Raw genomic sequence first — 18,214 nt, 5'->3', positions numbered from 1 at the left:
CAAAATGCAAATGCTGACACTAGTCTGTGCAAGGAATGGCTAAATACTATGATAGAGGACAGTGTGAGTGTTATTAATTTACTGGATTATTTTTACTGCTGGGGGGGAAAACTAGGTGTTAAGCCAGTTCTTTGCTGGCCAGTGTCCAATGGAGCTGGTCAGTTCCAGCAGAAAATACAATCCACTACTTTCTGGCAGTGATTTCCCTGTAAATTTACTGGCTTAGCTGAGATGAATAGCTAAGCTACCCTGGTATTTCTAATATACCCTCATAGTTTCCTATCTTGTTTCATAGAGATGCCTTAAATATTGCAAATACTGACTTCTAATATTCTCAAACTGTGTAACAGCAGAGAGCTGCTGGAAAATGTGCTTAGCAGTACTTTCAAAGCTAAATAAACTCTCCTTTTTGCCCTTTCCTGCTCAGGTTCTCCAAATCTAAGAACGAGACCGCCCCCACGAAGAGAATCCAGTCTGGTTTGTATTGGTTTATGGTATATGTTAGCAGTGGGGTAGGTGTCTGGGTGCTTTGTGAGACTTTCTGCATCTCTACAGGGTGTGGGGGGTATCTGAGAGATCCCTTATTTGCATGCCTGTTCATTTAATTGTTTAAGTATTGAGCAAAACCCTGGACATCAAAATGTTGATTGGGGATTTCTGTTATTCAAAATGCTGCCCCAAATAATCAGATCTGAAGGGAGAACTTACTAAGGCTCATGTTCTGTACATGGGCATTAAAGCTTGTTTGGCTGACTCAGAAGGTTTTAAGTTCCTCCTAGTATCTTTGGTCCGGACTGATTTTTTTTACATTTTCTTGTCTTAAGCAACTGGGAATGTATCCCCCTCTTCCCATGGCTGCCATCTTTGAGGTGGCTAAGATTCACTCTTGTGTGTGTTTCAAGTGCTTGGAATCTTATGGAAGGATGTATGCTATAGTAATGAGACCTCCTATGATTTCTTATCCTCCAAGTGGAATTCTGGAAGTTTGTACTAATTGGAGATTAGAACTGTCATCTTCAGATAGGAGCTACTCAGTGTATTTGCACAAAAGTCATGCTAATAGCTTGTTTATCTAGGCAGTGTTTAATCTTTGCTGTACCCTTTATGAGCAGTATGTGACTTGTAATTTGTGTCATCTCAACTGCTTCTTAAACTAGATGAATAGCATATTAGCATTTTCTTCCTATTTTTCTTTGCATTATTTTCAATTAGATTTGTTTTGGTGAGACTACAACACTTAATCCCATGCTAAAAGTAACAGTGATATTATATGTGAAACTCTGAACATATCTGCTGTTTCCAATTATCTTCATTTAATCCAAACCATCCTATTATCTGAAGGCATTTTATTATAGTGTGCTTCTGCTGTATTTCAGCATTTATAGTGCAGAAACATCCAATTATAACATTGTTAGACACGGTTCCTAAGGTGCAGAGATGCATTCTCTGAGAAATGCTACATGCTGTGCGTGATGAAACATCAACTGTTAGTTACAAGGGTATCTTAGAAATGGAGGAGCATGAGAATAAAGCACAGTATGCAGCTCGCCGTTCTCCAGTTAACATTTTAGGATTATTTTGTGTCTTTGGCAATCCTGTGTCTGTGGATGCTCTGACCTGTGGTCAGGAGATCCTGACACAACTGCAGTTCTTTCATAGAACTCCAAGCAGTGAAGTGTAGAAGCTGTGAAGCTTCACCATCATCTAGTTGTCCTGTAGATGAGCCCTATGCACTGAAAAGCTTTCAATATTGAAATTACTGAAAGGACTTTTATCCCGTTTATCACCTTAAAAATAATTGTAGCAAACTCTAAAATGTAACAGCTTAATGTAAAAGCTTTTAGAGTCTGGTATGCTGCCAGAATGGCTGTAAATAGCAATGTCCCACTTCTCATAGAGCCTTTATGAGCCTCTGTGTGTTGGGATTGAACAGAGGTTCTGGGTCTGTAACAGGGAAGAACTGGATTCTATAGTAGAGTCCTTCCCTTCTTCTAGCACTCTAGCTGAGCAAAGCTCTTCATAGGGGTCTATGATATTATCCTTGTTTCTTGATACAATAGGTGTCCATTAGCTCATATCACTGACTAATTCAGATTGTTTAAAAATCCAGCAGCAGATTAAGAGCAATAATTTATTGGGATTACATTTAATGATAGGCAGAATCTATTAGCAGCCTGTTGCAATGCAGTTTTCTGCAGCTGTGCAAGTTATCCAGAGCTGAGTCTTTCTGGACAAAAATCTCAGCATAAAAGAGCTGCTGTTACTGTGAGTGGAATGGTTGCTCACACTTTATGGCCCATGAGTAAAATGTTTTACTATTCAGGTGAAGATTATCACAGTTTTAATAGCTGGTGAAAGTGGCATGAACAGTGCATATGTTGAACAGCTTCTCTCTTGCGGCCCATATCAATACATCAGCTTCTGCTCTGGAGAACTGGGAAGTTATAATTAGGAAGTAGCACAGGAAGAAGGGAGAATTTTAGTGAATAAAGGCAATTATTTTCATACTGCTGTTCAGCTTACTGTTTCTTTGGTTTAATTGAACAAAATGTCCTATTTGCCCTAGGGTTTTCAGTTACCCAAGCCACCAGAGCCACCCTCTGTGGAAGTGGAATATTACACCATTGCAGAGTTCCAGTCGTGTATCTCTGATGGCATAAGCTTTCGTGGAGGACAAAAAGCAGAGGTGAGCCTTAACAGTGGAAAAATTATAATATTTGGCTATTGCAGGGGACTGGATTGAAAGAGGAGGAGTTTCCACAGCAATTGGTTGAGATTTTTGTCTAAGTAACATGTTCTTTGTCACCTCTTAGGTTATAGAAAAGAATTCTGGTGGCTGGTGGTATGTGCAGATTGGAGAGAAGGAAGGATGGGCTCCAGCATCTTACATTGACAAGAGGAAGAAGCCGAATTTAAACAGAAGAACCAGTACTTTAACCCGCCCAAAGGTTCCTCCCCCAGCACCTCCCAGTAAACCAAAAGACTCTGAAGAAGGAACAACTCCTGGAGCAGTTTCTTCAGGAGATACCCAGGAATCTCCCCACAAGCTGAAATATGAAGAACCCGAGTATGATGTGCCTGCTTTTGGCTTTGACTCGGAGTGTGAAGTGAGTGAAAGTCATCATGAAGAGGGCACTCCTGAAAAACGACTGTTTCAGCCCCTCAAGCCCTCACCTGTATCATCACTTCAGAAAGCAAAGTTCAAAGTAGAAGAGTCTTCAGAAGAAGCTACTCATGAAGAAGAGACCATCTATGAGAACGAGGGATTCAGACGTTACGTGGAAGATGCTTTGTCCAATAAGGAATCCAGTGGAGATTCCGATTCTCAGAAAAGCTCCTCTCTGTCCTTGATCCAAAGGAATTCTCCATGTTCCAGCTCTCCTAAATCATCGCTCATGAAGCTCAAGACAGACAAAAACATCCAGCCCGATCTTGGAAAATGTCACTATTCCAGGAGCGAGGAGACAAAACCAAGGTCAGCTTCAGACGTTGGCTTACGTAGCATGTCAAGAACGGGCATGAAGAAGGAGCCTGAGCAGAGTCCTTCCATTAGAGCAAAGCCAATTGTTAGGCCCAAACCCTTTCTGAACAAGGCAGATTCTCAGAGCCAAGAAAAGATGGATATTAGCACTTTAAGGCGTCAGTTGAGGCCAACCGGGCAGCTCAGAGGTGGACTTAAAGGTTCAAGGAGTGAAGAGTCTGCAAGCCCCCCACGCACAGCTTCTGAGAACCAAGATGACCCTGTTAGGAGAGGCTCAGCTGATCTCATCACAGCTCCTTCCCGTGGCATTTTCTGCTCCAGCCATACAGCCAAAACTGAGCAAGAAAATGATTCCAGATGTTTCTATGTGACCACTGACTCATACCAAAAGGTACAGGATTCTGAAATTTGCTTCCCAGCCGGAGTAGAAGTGGAAGTGCTGGAAAAGCAAGCCAGTGGATGGTGGTACCTGAAGTACGGAGACATGGAAGGCTGGGCTCCTTCCCATTATTTGGCTCTCCCTGATAACCAACGAGAAACCACATCAGCAGACGCTGATTCCTCGTTTGCCAGGAACAGGAAAAATGAAAACAAGTCAAACAGTTTGGAGAAGATAGAGAAGAGGGTTCAGGCTTTGAACACCATCAACCAGAGCAAACGTGCAACACCACCCATCCCAAGCAAACCTCCCGGTGGCTTTTCGAAAGCATCAGGGCCGGTTAAAATGAGGAATGGTGTGAGGCAGCTTGCTGTCCGTCCACAGTCAGTGTTTGTGTCTCCGCCACCAAAGGATAATAACCTGTCATGCTCCTTGCGCAGAAATGAGTCTTTAACAGCTACAGACCAACTTAGGGCCGTCCGTCGGAATTCCTCCTTCAGCAATGCATGGTCACAGCCTGGTGACACAAAGGGAAAGCAGCCTGAGCAGCTGGGTACACAGAGCTCTGAGACCACCTCCAACCTCCCTATGCAGAGGAATGGGATCCCTGTGTCCACAGTCAGGCCAAAACCCATTGAGAAGTCCCAGTTTATCCACAACAATCTCAAGGACATCTATGTTTCCATTGCAGACTATGAAGGAGATGAGGAGACTGCGGGGTTTCAGGAAGGTGTCTGCATGGAGGTCCTCGAAAGGAACCCAAATGGCTGGTGGTACTGCCAGATCATGAATGGTGTGAAGCCATTCAAAGGCTGGGTGCCCTCAAATTATTTGGAAAAAAAGAACTAATATTGCAATATCTTTAACCTCCCTAATTTATACTGTTCCTGCTGTGTACATGTGGAAAAAACAATTGCTACACAAAAAGACGTTTCCCTGTGCTCCAGTTTGTACAAAGGAGTCTATACTGAGGACAAATCTGCCATGTTCTGGAGAGGTTTGTGGGGTTTACATGTTGTAAGCAACTATGAGGAAGATGCCGCATAGTCAAATGCCTTTTTGTGAAGTTGTTAATAATCTTGTATGTGTAACAGGGTATGACATCCCATCCTTCCCATTATTGATAGGAAACCAAATGTGTGCCTTTTGTGAGAGAGAAATACACATGTATCTACTTGGGGAGTTCTGTGCCAAACTCTGTTTCACAATCTTGGCTCCCTTTCTCCTCATTCTTGTCCATATGTGGAATACCCAAGAATTTTGAATGCTTTTCCACAACTTACAGTGAGAAGCAAATGAAAGTTTCTGAAACAGAGGGACTCTAATCCTTTGGAGATGCTCACTTTTTTTTTCTTTTTTTTTTTTTACTAAACAGTTGGTAGGTCCAGAGTTGGAGCCTTTTCACAGCTGAGAGATTTGGTCTCTGACTTCAGTGTTGTTACTGCTAACTCACCAGAAAAGGCAACCAAGTGATGTGGGTTGGGGGCTTTTTGTTTCCTTTTGTTCTGTCTTGTTCTTTGAGTTGGGATTTCAGGTGTTCTAGGGCAGTGATGCCTACTGGTGCTTGTAAAAACAAACCTACAAACCCCATGCTTAAGCACATTGATTACTTTGTAGGCTCCATGTTTAGTTCTGTGCCTGACTCCCGCCAGGTGATCCTGGTTGATTCTCTTCCCAGAGTTGGGTTTCTCAAAACTTGTCATAATATCAAAGTGTACAATAGTCCCTTAGGACACTGAAGACAAACCTGTCAAATGTGTTAATTCCTGTTTTGCCCTCTTGTCCGAATCCAAGGGTGCTGACTGCTGGCAGGGCCCACCAGGGTATTAGTGAGAAATATCTGTAACCTTCTGCAACATCAGTGTTTACAGTGAGTAGGGAAAAAAAAAAGCCATCAAACTCAGTCTGCACATCCTTAATTTGTATATTTTTGGGGAATTGTTTTTGTGTTTTGTTTTTGTCTTTTCTGTGCATTCTGGGTTTACTTTATTTTCTCTGTGTGTGTGTATGTGTGTGTGTGTCTGGTTTTACCAGAAGAGACTTAAAACTGAAGTAGGAGCCAAATATGTGTTTCTGTTCCCACTTGAATCCAAAAAGTACATTTGTACTGGAAAGTGTGCCTGGGCTTCTCAGGCTCAGAGATTTAATATCAAAGCAATTAGATCTACAATGCATCTAATCAGGAAGCTGCCTCCTCTAGTTCCAGTTCTGTTTGCCTTACTTAACTCATGCTTTGAAACGTGGCACACGGATGTGGGAAATGGAAGAGCTGTCCATTGGAAAAGGCTAGGAATATGGAGTTATTTTAGAGGTAGCCTCGTACTGTAAACATAATTGACTGAATCCCTACTGTACTTAAGGAAGTCATGCTTTTTCTTTTTTTGTACAGCCTTGTTAATCACTCAAGATCAATATCTAGTTCCTTTAAATAATAGGCAGCCTTGTAAATCTGTTTTAAGGGGGAGGGGCAGACCATTTCACTACTGCTTTACACAAAAAATTACATGTGCTCTTTTTCCACCAGTTTCGTATTGATTTGGCTCAGAAGTTAAAGGTTATAAAGGCTTCAAAATAACTGGGATCAAGGGGCTGAGTAAAATAGCACAAAAATATCATGTTACTGGGGATGTTTCACTGCCAAAAAAAAAAAAAAAGAAAGAAATTAGGCAATTTATATGTTGTTCTTGTCTTTTTTTCCTAATTTTTCCCTTTTTTCTTCTTTTTTATTTTTTTTGGGGGGGGGGGGTGTTGTTTTGGGGGGTTTATTAATTTCCGTGGTATCATTTAGAGAGTTGCCTACAGCTAATGTGACTGATGTCCTTTTGGTAGCTGAAGCAACATCCAGGTGCCACAACTGGCTACAAACAGTGCTGTGGTTTGAGCAGCTCTCCGCATGCAAGTGGGGAGGGGAGGCTGTTTGTTTGGGATCCCTTTACATTGTGGTGGCAGGAGAAGGAGGTGTAACTGCACAACAGCTCATATCACAGTGTGCAGGGTCCTCTTTGTACCTCGATGTCTTACCATATGATACATAAACGTATATCCAGTTAGCTGCATCCTACTGGATGTGTATCTGAGACATTGTGGCCCTGTCTCCCATACTTCTCCCCATTTTTAGTTGTAGTAATATGGTAGCAGCCATAAAAGACTGCTGGAGCTGTTGTGAGATTATAATAGAAGTATTATATTCTTCTGCTGGACAGTATTAAATAGAGCAATACATAGAGTTATCTGCTAGATTGCAGTACTAATAGTAGTGACTTAGTGATTCATATTAATGTTATGATTTATTTTAACAATAATGATGCGGAAGTGGTTCATTATTTTGAATTAATGCACTTTAACAATAAAAGAAACCAAAATGGAAGCCAATGCAGAGAACTAAGTGCATTATTTAAAGGTGCAGTATATAATTATCATTTTCTTGAAGTACATATTTATTAAGAATTAACTTATTTTTTAAAATATTCTAAAGTTTTGTTTAAAGACATTCCCACTAGGTCATCTCTTTGGGGGGATATAAAGCACAGCTCCCAGATCTTCTGCATTGAGCCACTGAATTCTCTGAGTACAGTGTGGCCCCTACCCAGGGAGAGGAGAGCAGCATGCAGGCAGGAGAGCCTGGGCTACTGTAAATATTCGCTTTTGCATCCAGTAAAACCGAACCCAGGGCACCTCTGAACTGCAGGAGTCCTTGCAGTGTTTGGGGAGTCAAAGCTGGTTTTGGCAGACAGTTCCAGTGCCTGGCTGCTATGTGCCTTGCATGAGGCTGGTCCCCAGTGGATGTGAGTTTACTGTGAGGCTCAGGTTCAAGGGCTTCAGGATCTGCCTGTGACAGCTCTGTCACAGACATCAGTCTGTTCCACGGCTCCCATTCCATCCTGCTGACTCACTTCTCCAGCTCTGGCTTTTGCAGGGAGATGGTTTGCAGAGCTCCAAGCAGTGTAGGGTGACACAGAATAAGGGTGCCTGCAGTACTGCCAGGGTTCTTTCAAACAGCAGCTCAGTGCCCTATGGCTCAATTGCTCCTTTATCCCATCTCAGAGGCTTCGTGGCCCTCTGAGGAGGGACCAGAACCTGTAGATGGGCTGCAAAGCCACAGTCATGGCCTCCCTCTCCCTCTGTCCTCACCTGTACCAGCAAAAAGGATGGAGTGCAAATGACCTACTTGATGCTAGAAATGAATGTGGGCCACCTAGCACGCTGGCTTCCAGCCTGGTGGAAAGTTTCAGTTTGAGCTTCCCTTTACGTGGTGGCTCTTTGGCTGCTTGTGTTTAAAAGGGCACTTTGAAAGCAAATACCCCTAAATGCAGTTTTTCCCCCTCCCATTTTACCATTTTCATAGCATCTCTCACTGATCTCTTTTTTTGATCCTTTCAACTGAGAGATATCAGGAAAATAATTTTTTCCATTGGTGAGCAGCTAATTTTGGTCAGTTCTACTTATACCTGAAATACCCTTCACACTGTTAGCTGTGAAACAGAGGGAAAGGCCTTAAGCTACATTAGAAAGGCTGACTGCAGGGCAGGAAAATGTGGCAGGGTGCTCAGAGGACAGTGTAGTGCTAGAAGTGTTTTAGTTCTTTTCTAAAAATGTTGATGTCGCCTTTTATGTACTAAATTTGTCAGAACTGACACTGGATCAAGAGCAATATTTAAATGTAATGTACACCTCAGTGAACACTCAATGCAGAAATCAATAGTACTGTTTAAATTTCTCTTTCTGATTTATTCCTCAACCAGATTGTTAAGAGGAAGAGCTCTGCAGGGCTTGAGCAAAGCCATTTGCAGGTGAAGGGGGCCCTCCTCTGGGTGGAGAGGTGGCTGCTCTCGCAGTCTTGCTCTCAGCCACTCTCCATGCTTTCCAAAGAGTCTTAAATTTGGACCAGCAGAAATTCCAAACTCCAATGCCAGAGAACAAAATTAAAGAATGTGAAAATTGTGTCTTGCTGTATACTGCAACTTTAATAATAATGAGCACTTCTGAGTTCGTTATTGAGGTTTATATAATGCCTGAAAAGTTTAATTGCTGGTTTCCCTTGTCTTCCCTTTCAAAACACTTTCTTATAACACCAAGAGTCATGTATTTTTGTTAGGAGTCCTTCCCTGTGGGAGGCAATTCCTATTCATTGTTTTAGCTGTCACACTGTGCAATGGGTGAGTGTAGTCATATGTACCAGTCCTTTGCAAGCCAAACTTTTCAAGATAAAAGGATGATGGGCACGTGTCGGGATATTTAACTGATGTGTCAACAGGAAGTTTTTAAATCAATGTATACAATAATAGTAAATACACAATAGAGAGATTGAAATTGCCTTGCAGCTAAACTCTTCAAAATGGAATTTTACATCTGCATGGGTATAGCTAAAAAATGGATTTGGCCCTTGTGGATATGCACCCCAAAGACTCCTTCCATTATGATGCTATAAAGTTTGACGAAGGCATTATATAATTGTTTTCATCACTTTCAGATCTTAATGAATCATATTTTATTGTAATATATATTCATTGCTTTCCTCAGTTAAAAAGAAAGTTACTGCTTTTATCTTATATGAAAAACAAGGGAATTTGATAAAGCATTCATTATTTTCATATTACTAGTATTAACAGAATAGAACTAGTACTATTTAATTTTAGATCTTCATAGCTAGCTTGTTAATAACTCATATTTTCCTGTGTTGTATCCTACTATTTTTTCTATTTTTTTTCCCAAATACTCTTCATTCTTGAGAAAAAGCAAATCCAATGAGTGGATAAGTGCAATATTCATAGAATAAACAGGCCCCTCATCCAGGACTTGGAGTGGAACGTGCAGTGTGAAATGTTTGTAATTCTCTATTCATGCACTCTTAGGAGAAGGGGGCTGCTGGATGAAAACAGGGCCTTTAGGTAGGTAGAGACAGACAGCTGGGGTAGTTTGGCTTGGGAATGGCTGCTTTTCACAATAAAGTATCACCTGTTCATGAAAGTGTAAGGATTATGCAGCATGTTGCCAGGATTATGGATAGAATGTGCATTGACATCCTTGTCAGTACAGGACTTCTGAGCTATGCTTGAAACACTCTTTATGTCATCCATGCATGATACTGTCTTCTGGTATGTCTCTGCTGGTTGCAGCCTCTGTTGCGCTTCAGAATTGATGATAAATTCAAAAGGGAAAATAATTCTGCTGGTGCAGTCCCGAATTTTGATACTGTATTATGACTTGTATTTATTGCAAGAGCTATGGAAATATTTTTACAGGTTCTTATTTCTTTTCTTTCCTTATTGTTAACTTAAGAAAAGTCCCCATTTTATCTGGGTTAATTCTCACCTGCAGAATTTCACAGATGATTTGGATATTGATTTCATATTACTTGGCTTGCAAAGGTGGATCTTTTAGGTCCTAAATAAAGTTGGGCAGAAACTTCACTCTTCAAAAGAGGTTTTGTCTTAAATTCTATTTGAATGGAAGGAGACCTTCTGTCTGTCAAAAATAATGTGACTTTCCAGGTAGCAGCAAAATCTACTACCTTTGAAAAACTGGACTGTTTCTGTAAAGTGCAAGAGAAATGTGAAAGCCAGAGCACTTGATTCTCTGAGCTTTGGGAAGTAGATCTCCTGTGGCTCTAGTTCATGTCTCTGGAGAGGGAGTGTACCTCAGTTTTCTGCTTAGTTTTTGTCCTGCTGTTCTCAAGTTTGTCAAAAAAACCTTAATATTGCCAGAGATGTTTGCATTCAAACAGGAAAATGGAATTCTGCAGCTGTACTGAAATAGTATCAATCACACGATTTTGGAAAACCTCTATTACTTTACAAAGTACTAATCTGGTTTTGAGGAGCCAACTTAATTCTTTCACATGCTCTTGTCTAAATTGGCAAGAAACCCATGAGCATCAGTAGACTTACACTGACAGAAGACCCTTGTGGGTGCTCAGCATGGACCTGTTCTCAGCAAAAGCAAGCTCTGCGCACTCTGTTCCTACACCTCTGAAGGGTGCACAGGACTGCTGAGCCTTGGTGCTGCCCTGCCATGGATCCACTGTGCTGCAGATCTTGCAGCTTTTTAAAACCAGCTGGAGCTTTGCTGCTATTTGCTGGTGGTTTCCCATCACTAGCGGCTCCTTCTCTGTCAACTTCAGATGCTATTTAGCCACACATCAAAGTGCTTTGTGTACCAGTGCAGTGTTTGATAGCTGCCAGCAGTACCAACATGATGGGCTGAGAGCATATGTTTGTCTAAGTTATTTTATTTCCATTTGCTTTTAGTTGCTTGCTTGAAGCAGGGACCACCAATGCGATGATGCATGGGGAATGTGTCTGCACACTTGAACTGTTTGATGGCCTCTGCTAGTGCTGCCCAGTGCTTGTGTTTCTCTTTTTCTCCCTCTGTGCTGCTCAGTAGTCATGTCTGTTGTGTGTGTCTGTAATTTTCAAATAAAGTACTGTATGTAAGGCTGGATCCAGAAGCCCCCAGTCAGCTGACTACGGGTTGGGATGTAGGTTGCTGTTGCTGCTTTTCCTCCTCCATCTTAGCCTCAACTTGGAGCAAAGCACAGATGTCTGTAAAGAGTCACCCATAACTCTGCTTTGGGGTGTCAGTTTTGTGGGGTGTGCATGCATTGCCAAGAGTGGAGCGAGGAGATCTTTTTTCTTGGGTGCCCTCACATCAGGGACTCTGCAGCAATTCCTGGAGCAAAAGCTGCACCGCGCTGCATGCAGGCATGATAGGCATAGGCAGAACAAATTAGTTTCTCCCATTTTGTATTGTCAGGGCTGGGCTGGTCCCATCAACAATGTTGTTCATTTGTTCTTGCATCAAGGTAGCATTGATTTTTAGTCGGAGAGTGCAATTTTGTTTTGTGTTTGGTTTTTTTTATAAATAAATTTGGTTTAAAGCTTCACACTGGCGTTTTACAGACCTTTTCTTGTCAGCATAAGCCACTACTGTCCTGAGTTGAGACTCCTGTTTGTTGTTGAATGAAAATTATGGGAATTATATTGCTAATTTGGAAAGAAATCAGAAAAGAAATTAAAGGTAACTATATTGGCAGGGGAGAGATAGATAAAATATGAGGAAAAATGTTTCCAATAAGGCCATAAATTATTTGGTCTGACACTGCAGGTGCTTTCTCTGTATAGATAGTTTAAATACATCACTGCTCTGTGTTATGATTTTTCATTATTGAGAAAAGTTGAGTTTTTTCACTCCATAATTTACTATGATAATCTTATTCTGAAGCCACTGATCCACTAAAGGAAGACAAACATGGGTTACATGCTTGTTGTAGTTGAGGCAGTTTCTGTGTCTCAGAGTTTCATATACCAATGTTCAGCTGGTGGAGTGGGCAAGAGTGGCTATTCTAGACCTGTCCATGTTGGCTGTCTGTGAAACAACCCTGTGCTAGTGGTGCTTCTGGAAAAACATTGGGTTTAGTGACCTTTCCCTGATGCTCAGGGTTACTTGGTTACAATGGTACCTGTCTTTCATGGTCCCTGTTAGGTGAAGGAGAAAAACAGATGGGAGGGAGAATCACTTGGCACTGTAAAAGAATTTTAAAAATATAACATTTAATATTTAGATAAATATTTCAGGCTTCTCTAGATATTCCCCATGAGAGCTGTCATTGGCTCTGTATTTGATGACTGAAAGGTAAGCAACATGGCAGCTTTCTCTGTGCAAACAGTTCTTTTGTGGTTTGAGCTTGTTCTTGAACTGCTTCTGGGTCACCAGGGAAGAAGTAATAAATAAACAAAATCCCATCGTCACCCTTGGGTTATAGACTGGGGGGATATCAGATTCTGTTCTGACTCTGGGTCCCCCAGAGCATGCAGATTCGGTTTGTTTCTGTCCCCTATTTCCTGTCTTTAATTTTCAGGGAGGAGGGGAAGTTATAATTGTTTCCAGTCTCTAGGAGGAATTTTTCTGCATCATGATGAATAGGCTTGCTGAAAAGACTTGCTCATTACTTGTGATAAGTTCAAACCTGGAATATTGCAAAAGCAAAGTGAGTGTAGCATTACAATGACTTTTTTGTACCGAGGGTCCGAAGTGAATATTGTGGGGTCAATAGTGTACAGAGTAAGTGCATTTCTGCTGTCTGGCTAACTTGCCCATGCCATCAGTGCTGATCTGTTATTGCAGATTTAGTTGCAGACACTCGTTACTATGTTTGGGGAGAATCATGCAGATGAGCTTCCTCAGTTAAGACTCAATATCAAATTTCATGTCAGAAGTCCTGCCAGCAGTTTGACTGATTGCTGCTTAGGCTAAAGGTGAGATGCAGATAACTCAAGGTGGGTGTTGAAAGCAGGTCAGCTGGCTGTGTGTACATCTGTAGCTGTTTCCAGAGCTGTTAAGTAGCCCAGATTATCTCTGGAAATTGTGAGTAGTCAGTTCTTGCGAGCCTAAACCTGTTGTTGAATGAAGGCTGAAATCTGTTTGAGCTGTTGTGTTCCCCTGCTTTAGCAGAGCAATTGCACATGTCTGGACTGGAAACTCCTACAGGGTTTGCTGTCCCAAAGTTGTGGTTGACCAAAAAGAAATATGGATCTAGGCCTGGTCTAAGTGAAGTTTTGCAGTGGGTTTCCTGGGTGGTTGATGTTATTGATGTGACCTTGAATACTAGATGCCGTTGTCATTTCTGTGTTGGTGTAGAGCTCCATCTTTTAGTGGTTAGGTGGTGGGAATGTACCTGGTGGGAGCTTGGGATTTTGGGAGAGTATGTCGGTGACCAGAGATAGAGAAATGTGTGGCTGGTCTTAGTGTGTGTGTAGTCAAGTTGGTGATACTTTTTTTGTCTTTTTTTGTTTGTTTTTAATATGGGAACCATTTTGTCTGTTCTGCTTGGGAAAAGGTCTAGAAGTTGATGTGGTTTCTGTTGCAGTAAATATGAGAAGGAATAGCTGAGAGCTGCTTTTTTTTTTTTTGTCTTTTTAAGAGAGTTATGGGCAGGAGACCATTTAGTTTGTTTTGGGTTGCAAGTTAAGCCAAGAGAGGAAGAAAATGAGTCTGGGGAAACCCTTTTTTGTGGCAACAGCTTTGGACCATATTTTCTTGTGGCTTTTGATCCAACTCCACTGAAGGTAGTGGAGTGAATGTTGTTCATCATGTAGATGTTAGAGCTTTTGGTCATGAATTAATTCTTAGAGAGCTGACAGGTATTTTGACATTCACAGAATGTCCTATAACAAATGTGAGCTGGAGACAGAAATAATAACTGTAGTGTTATGCATTGTCCAGTTCTTGTTTAGTGAACTCAAGATGGTGACCACTTGGATAAAACTGTTTGTACAATGAACAGCTCCTGCAAGACTCCAGATGTGCTTGGGTCTCTGAGAGGCTTTCCTAGGAAAGGAAATCATGTGCATGATAAAAGGATTTTTGCCTTTCTCAGTCATCCCAGTAAAACTGAACTCCAGGAAAATTACACTTTTTTACACTTAACAGTATCTTTTGCCATTGATGGCAAGAGTTATTGTTAATGAGGGATTAGATGCCCCAATCTGTCCGAACTGGCACAAGACAGAAGATCTTTTTTAAAACCAGTCCCTGAGTCTGTGTGTAAATGGTAGATCTGATACAAATTAGAGTACTAGTTAACAAAATGAGCAACTTTTCTGTGGGCCAACACAAAAGATGTGTTATCAGTGGGGAAAACATAGCTCTCCTTTTTGCTAAATAACCCTGTAGAAATGTCCCTCAGGCTTTAGCTCTAATCAGCTGTGAACCTGTGAGAATTTAGCTGATACATATGGTATTGGGGACCTGGTTCTGTGACTGCGACAATAGTAATGTGTCTTTGTCCCAGCAAGAATTAATGAAATCATCGTAACACAATGTTTTTGTTTGCTCTGGATATGACAGTAGTGGGGGGGAAATGTTGTGCAAAGCATTATCTCCCCCTTAATGCAGATTTGCAGATTTTACTTGACTGTAGTGCCCAGTCCAGAACTGGTTTCAGAACTGTCCTCATGGTTATGTTGTAGGATCAGCATGTGTCTCCTCATGCCAAAGGCATGGGTGACTGGGTCAGGATGTTGGTGCCCTGTGAGGGACAGGGACTGCACACAGAGGGAGCTGCCCTCCTCTCTGAGCCATGCCCACGTGCTGCTCGGAGAACTGCAAAACAATGTAAAGCAATTGAGGTTTGGGATTTTTCCCTAGAGCAGCATGTTCTGAAGCAGTGAAGTGAAAACAAATGTTTGTTTGGGGAATTTTAATTGTGTCTGTAAAGGTAAAAACTCTGTATGGATCTCTCAGCAGGGAATGAGAAACACCAATTGTCCTGGGAAGTTGTGCATGTGAAGGTGCAGAGCAAAAACGTCAGATTACTGTGCCTAAAAGTAGATCTCAGCATTTCTCTTTAGGCATTTATCAGAACTGGTGTTATCTTGGAATTGAGCAGCATTTAATAATGGTTAATTAAGACTGCTCAAAGACTCCTGCAGGAAAGGAAAAGACAATTTGAGTTCCGGACATCTGTAGAAGAGGGAGTTGCAATAAAAATAAAATACTACCAGGTGCTTTATGAACTTAATTTCTCTCCTAGGATTGTCACAGGTCCTTGTGACTGTATCTGGGCCTCCACTAGTGCTGTGGCACAGCAATTGATCAGTGACACCTCTCTGCAAAAACTCCTCATAACCATGCATCTGTGATAGGCATGTGCATCTTGGAAAAGATGAGCCTAAAAAGGCCTTGGAGTAAATGACACTTGATAAAAGAACTCCTGATTTGCATGTCCCAGGTATGCTGAAATAACTTGCACTGAAGCAATTTCAGCTACTTCCAGGCATCTGCCATCATACACCCTGGCAGCACACAGGTGCTGCAGTCTGCTAGGTGGTGGATGGTGGCAAATGTTAGTGGAAAGGGAAATTCAGGATGTACGCTGTCACTGCCCTTCCTGTTTGTCATCCATGCGTCAAGTCAGAGCTTTGCTGGGCCAAAGCAGGATCAGACCCTTGGCACAGTGTTTGCCACGTCCCACAGGGCTCTGCCAAGCGTTCTGAGATGTTTGCTGATGCTGTGTGCTCCTGCCCAGCCAGGACGCTCCCCTCCCCGTGTGTGCAGGACCCTGGAGGGTTGTGAGGGACTACCAGAGTTTGAGGGCTGTTTTCTCAGAGTTATTACAACTTCTTGCAATGTGAACCTCTAATATTTTCAAAGACTCAGGCAGAGAAAGGACTTACTAAACAAACTGTACCTGTCATCTCCCAGTTCATTGATTGCTTGGACCAAAGGTGGTGCTAAATCTAATCTTTGTCTGTAATATTTATATTTTGTTGGATTTTTTTTTGAAGTGTTTGATAAAACACATGCAGTGTCCTTCTTACATGAGAAATTTAGTCCCAGCTTGGGACATGGCAAAACTCCCTGGACCTTCAGGGTCCAGGATTGTTGCCTGTTAACATTTGAGCAGGCTTGCAGTGTTCAGGGGGAGGTGGGAAAAGGGTACTCTATCTTCAAATGCTTGCAGACTGTAAGAATTGACTTGTGATTTGTTTGTTTGTTGTTATTTTGTTTACATCGCCTCTTACACCCTAAGGAAAATAAATTTTTGACCTTTTTAATTGTGATCCAGTTGGTTTGTTTTGTTGTTTTGGGGTTTATTTTTCTAATTTTTTCAGCACTGTTTTGATTCCACCTGTGTTTGTCAAACCACTAAATTTATCTTTCCCAGAATACCTTACAACTTATGTGTTTGTGCAATTGCAAATTTCAGCTTAGGCTAAATGGATAATGGAACTTGTCTTGTTCCCAGGCCCTGAGTTGTTACTGTATGCTGTATTTTTGTCTCTTTTCTATTCTACAAAGTTTATGGACTGGTCACCTCAGCCCTCAAACATGAAGAACTTTTTGTCTGTGTTGAGCAAGTTTGTAAGGTATTCAGTCAGGATGTTTTTTTGGAGAAGGATATGGCATCAGATCCAAAATAAGAAGAGAAGTGTACTTTTACAAAAGTGGTCCTTTGGTTCTGTGATAAACGGGTTGCTCTGCAAAGTGGGATGAGCCCTTACCCCTGTGTGCAGGCTGCAGAGCAAACGATGCTTGAACATGGGATATTAAGGTGTGATCCTGCAAGGTTGCTGGGCACTGCTGACTCCTCTTACCCGGCTTTGAAGGTTGGAGGCCCAAATAGCTCAATAAGTAGAAGTTCTTTCCTGCATAAAGCTGCAGACAGGTAAAACTGAGGTTTCTGCTAATGGATCCCCTCTCCTTATGTAGGATGTCTCTTGGGGATGCTGAAGGCAGTGGATTAGGGGATATAATGAAGGGAGATGGTTATAACAAGGTATGTAATAGTAGAGAAGAAGCGGGGTTATTTTTTAGCACTTCAGTTCCCAACTTGATTATAGGAGATGTTTCTCCATGCTGACAAGTAGGTGGATGCTGCACAAGGAGTCTTGTTCAAGCACCCCAGCTCTCTGAAGGATGCCAGAAATTAGATTTGACACAGCACACAGTCCTGGGCATTTTAAGGTACAAACTTAGTGGCAAATGTGCCTGAGAACTGTGCCCTCTCTTCCCGTTGTGCCGAGTGAGCCAACCAGCTTCAGTTTGAAAGGGTTTTTCTGGGCTGGTGCAATCACCATATACTAATGTATCCCCTTGTGCTCTGTAACTCACTGTTAATTGCTCCCCTCTTGCCCATTTTTTTCTGAGAGCTCCTGCCAGAGTTGTGCTGCGCTCAAGACTAAATTTTTCTGGTCCTACTTACATATATTTGTAATGTTTGTGAAAAGGAGTAAATCGATCTCAGAAGGAGCTCTGTGCCGGGCCGGGCACTGAGCACCAGGTGGCGATGCTGGACCAGCGCTGCAGCTCCTGGACCGCTTTCGGAGCATCCTCCCTCATGTTCCTCCACCTCCTCCTCGCCCCTCCATGGACTCAGAGCCCGCGGCCGGGACACCCCGGGGATGGCCCTGCCTGAAGCAGCGGTCGGGCTGCGGTGCTGAGGATACCCTGTCGCTGGGGAAGGTCAGTGCTGCACCATAGTTGGTCTTGGTGGAGTAGAGAATAGTTTGGGAGCAATGGTGAAATTGCAGCTTTGGTTTGGATTTGGTGAGGTGAAGGTGATGACCTGGGGAGGGAGGTCAGAGCAGGGTGACTCCAGCAGTGCTCAGCAGATGAGGATGCAGAGCTCACTGGGGCTGTTGCATGTAGCAGCTGCAGGAGGGAATGCACAGACTGAGGCTGTCAGAGGAGAAACTTGGGGGACCTGCCATGGTTCTTGCTGATGCCAGGGGAGGGCAAGATTTGAGTTTGACTCAGTGTTAGCTCTTCACTTGTCTTAATCTCTGGCAGTGCTTGGGCACAGGATGTCTTGCAGGTCAGTGTCCCTCTTTTCTAGGGGCAATCTATGTTGTGCA

The 18,214-nt window shown here is 42.4% G+C and overlaps 1 protein-coding gene across 3 annotated transcripts in view; it reads left to right on the top strand.

Annotated features, from left to right (window-relative positions):
• The window catches only part of SH3PXD2A (SH3 and PX domains 2A), an 87,687-nt gene extending 81,180 nt beyond the window's left edge, over positions 1 to 6,507 (top strand). For all 3 annotated transcript variants that reach the window (XM_029958608.1, XM_029958607.1, XM_029958609.1), the window contains 3 exons: positions 428 to 477; positions 2,567 to 2,686; positions 2,814 to 6,507. In XM_029958608.1, coding sequence (XP_029814468.1) covers positions 428 to 477; positions 2,567 to 2,686; positions 2,814 to 4,709 — 2,066 coding nt within the window. In that variant the 3' untranslated portion in view covers positions 4,710 to 6,507. The remainder of the gene's footprint in view (positions 1 to 427; positions 478 to 2,566; positions 2,687 to 2,813) is intronic.
• The last annotated feature ends 11,707 nt before the right edge of the window (positions 6,508 to 18,214 follow it).

This window comes from Manacus vitellinus, unplaced genomic scaffold (genome assembly GCF_001715985.3).
Source record: "Manacus vitellinus isolate BGI_N305 unplaced genomic scaffold, ASM171598v3 scaffold_15_pilon, whole genome shotgun sequence".
NCBI classification, from domain to species: domain Eukaryota; kingdom Metazoa; phylum Chordata; class Aves; order Passeriformes; family Pipridae; genus Manacus; species Manacus vitellinus.
The sequence above is the reverse complement of the archived record's forward strand: the minus strand, read 5'-3'. Positions and strand labels throughout refer to the sequence as shown.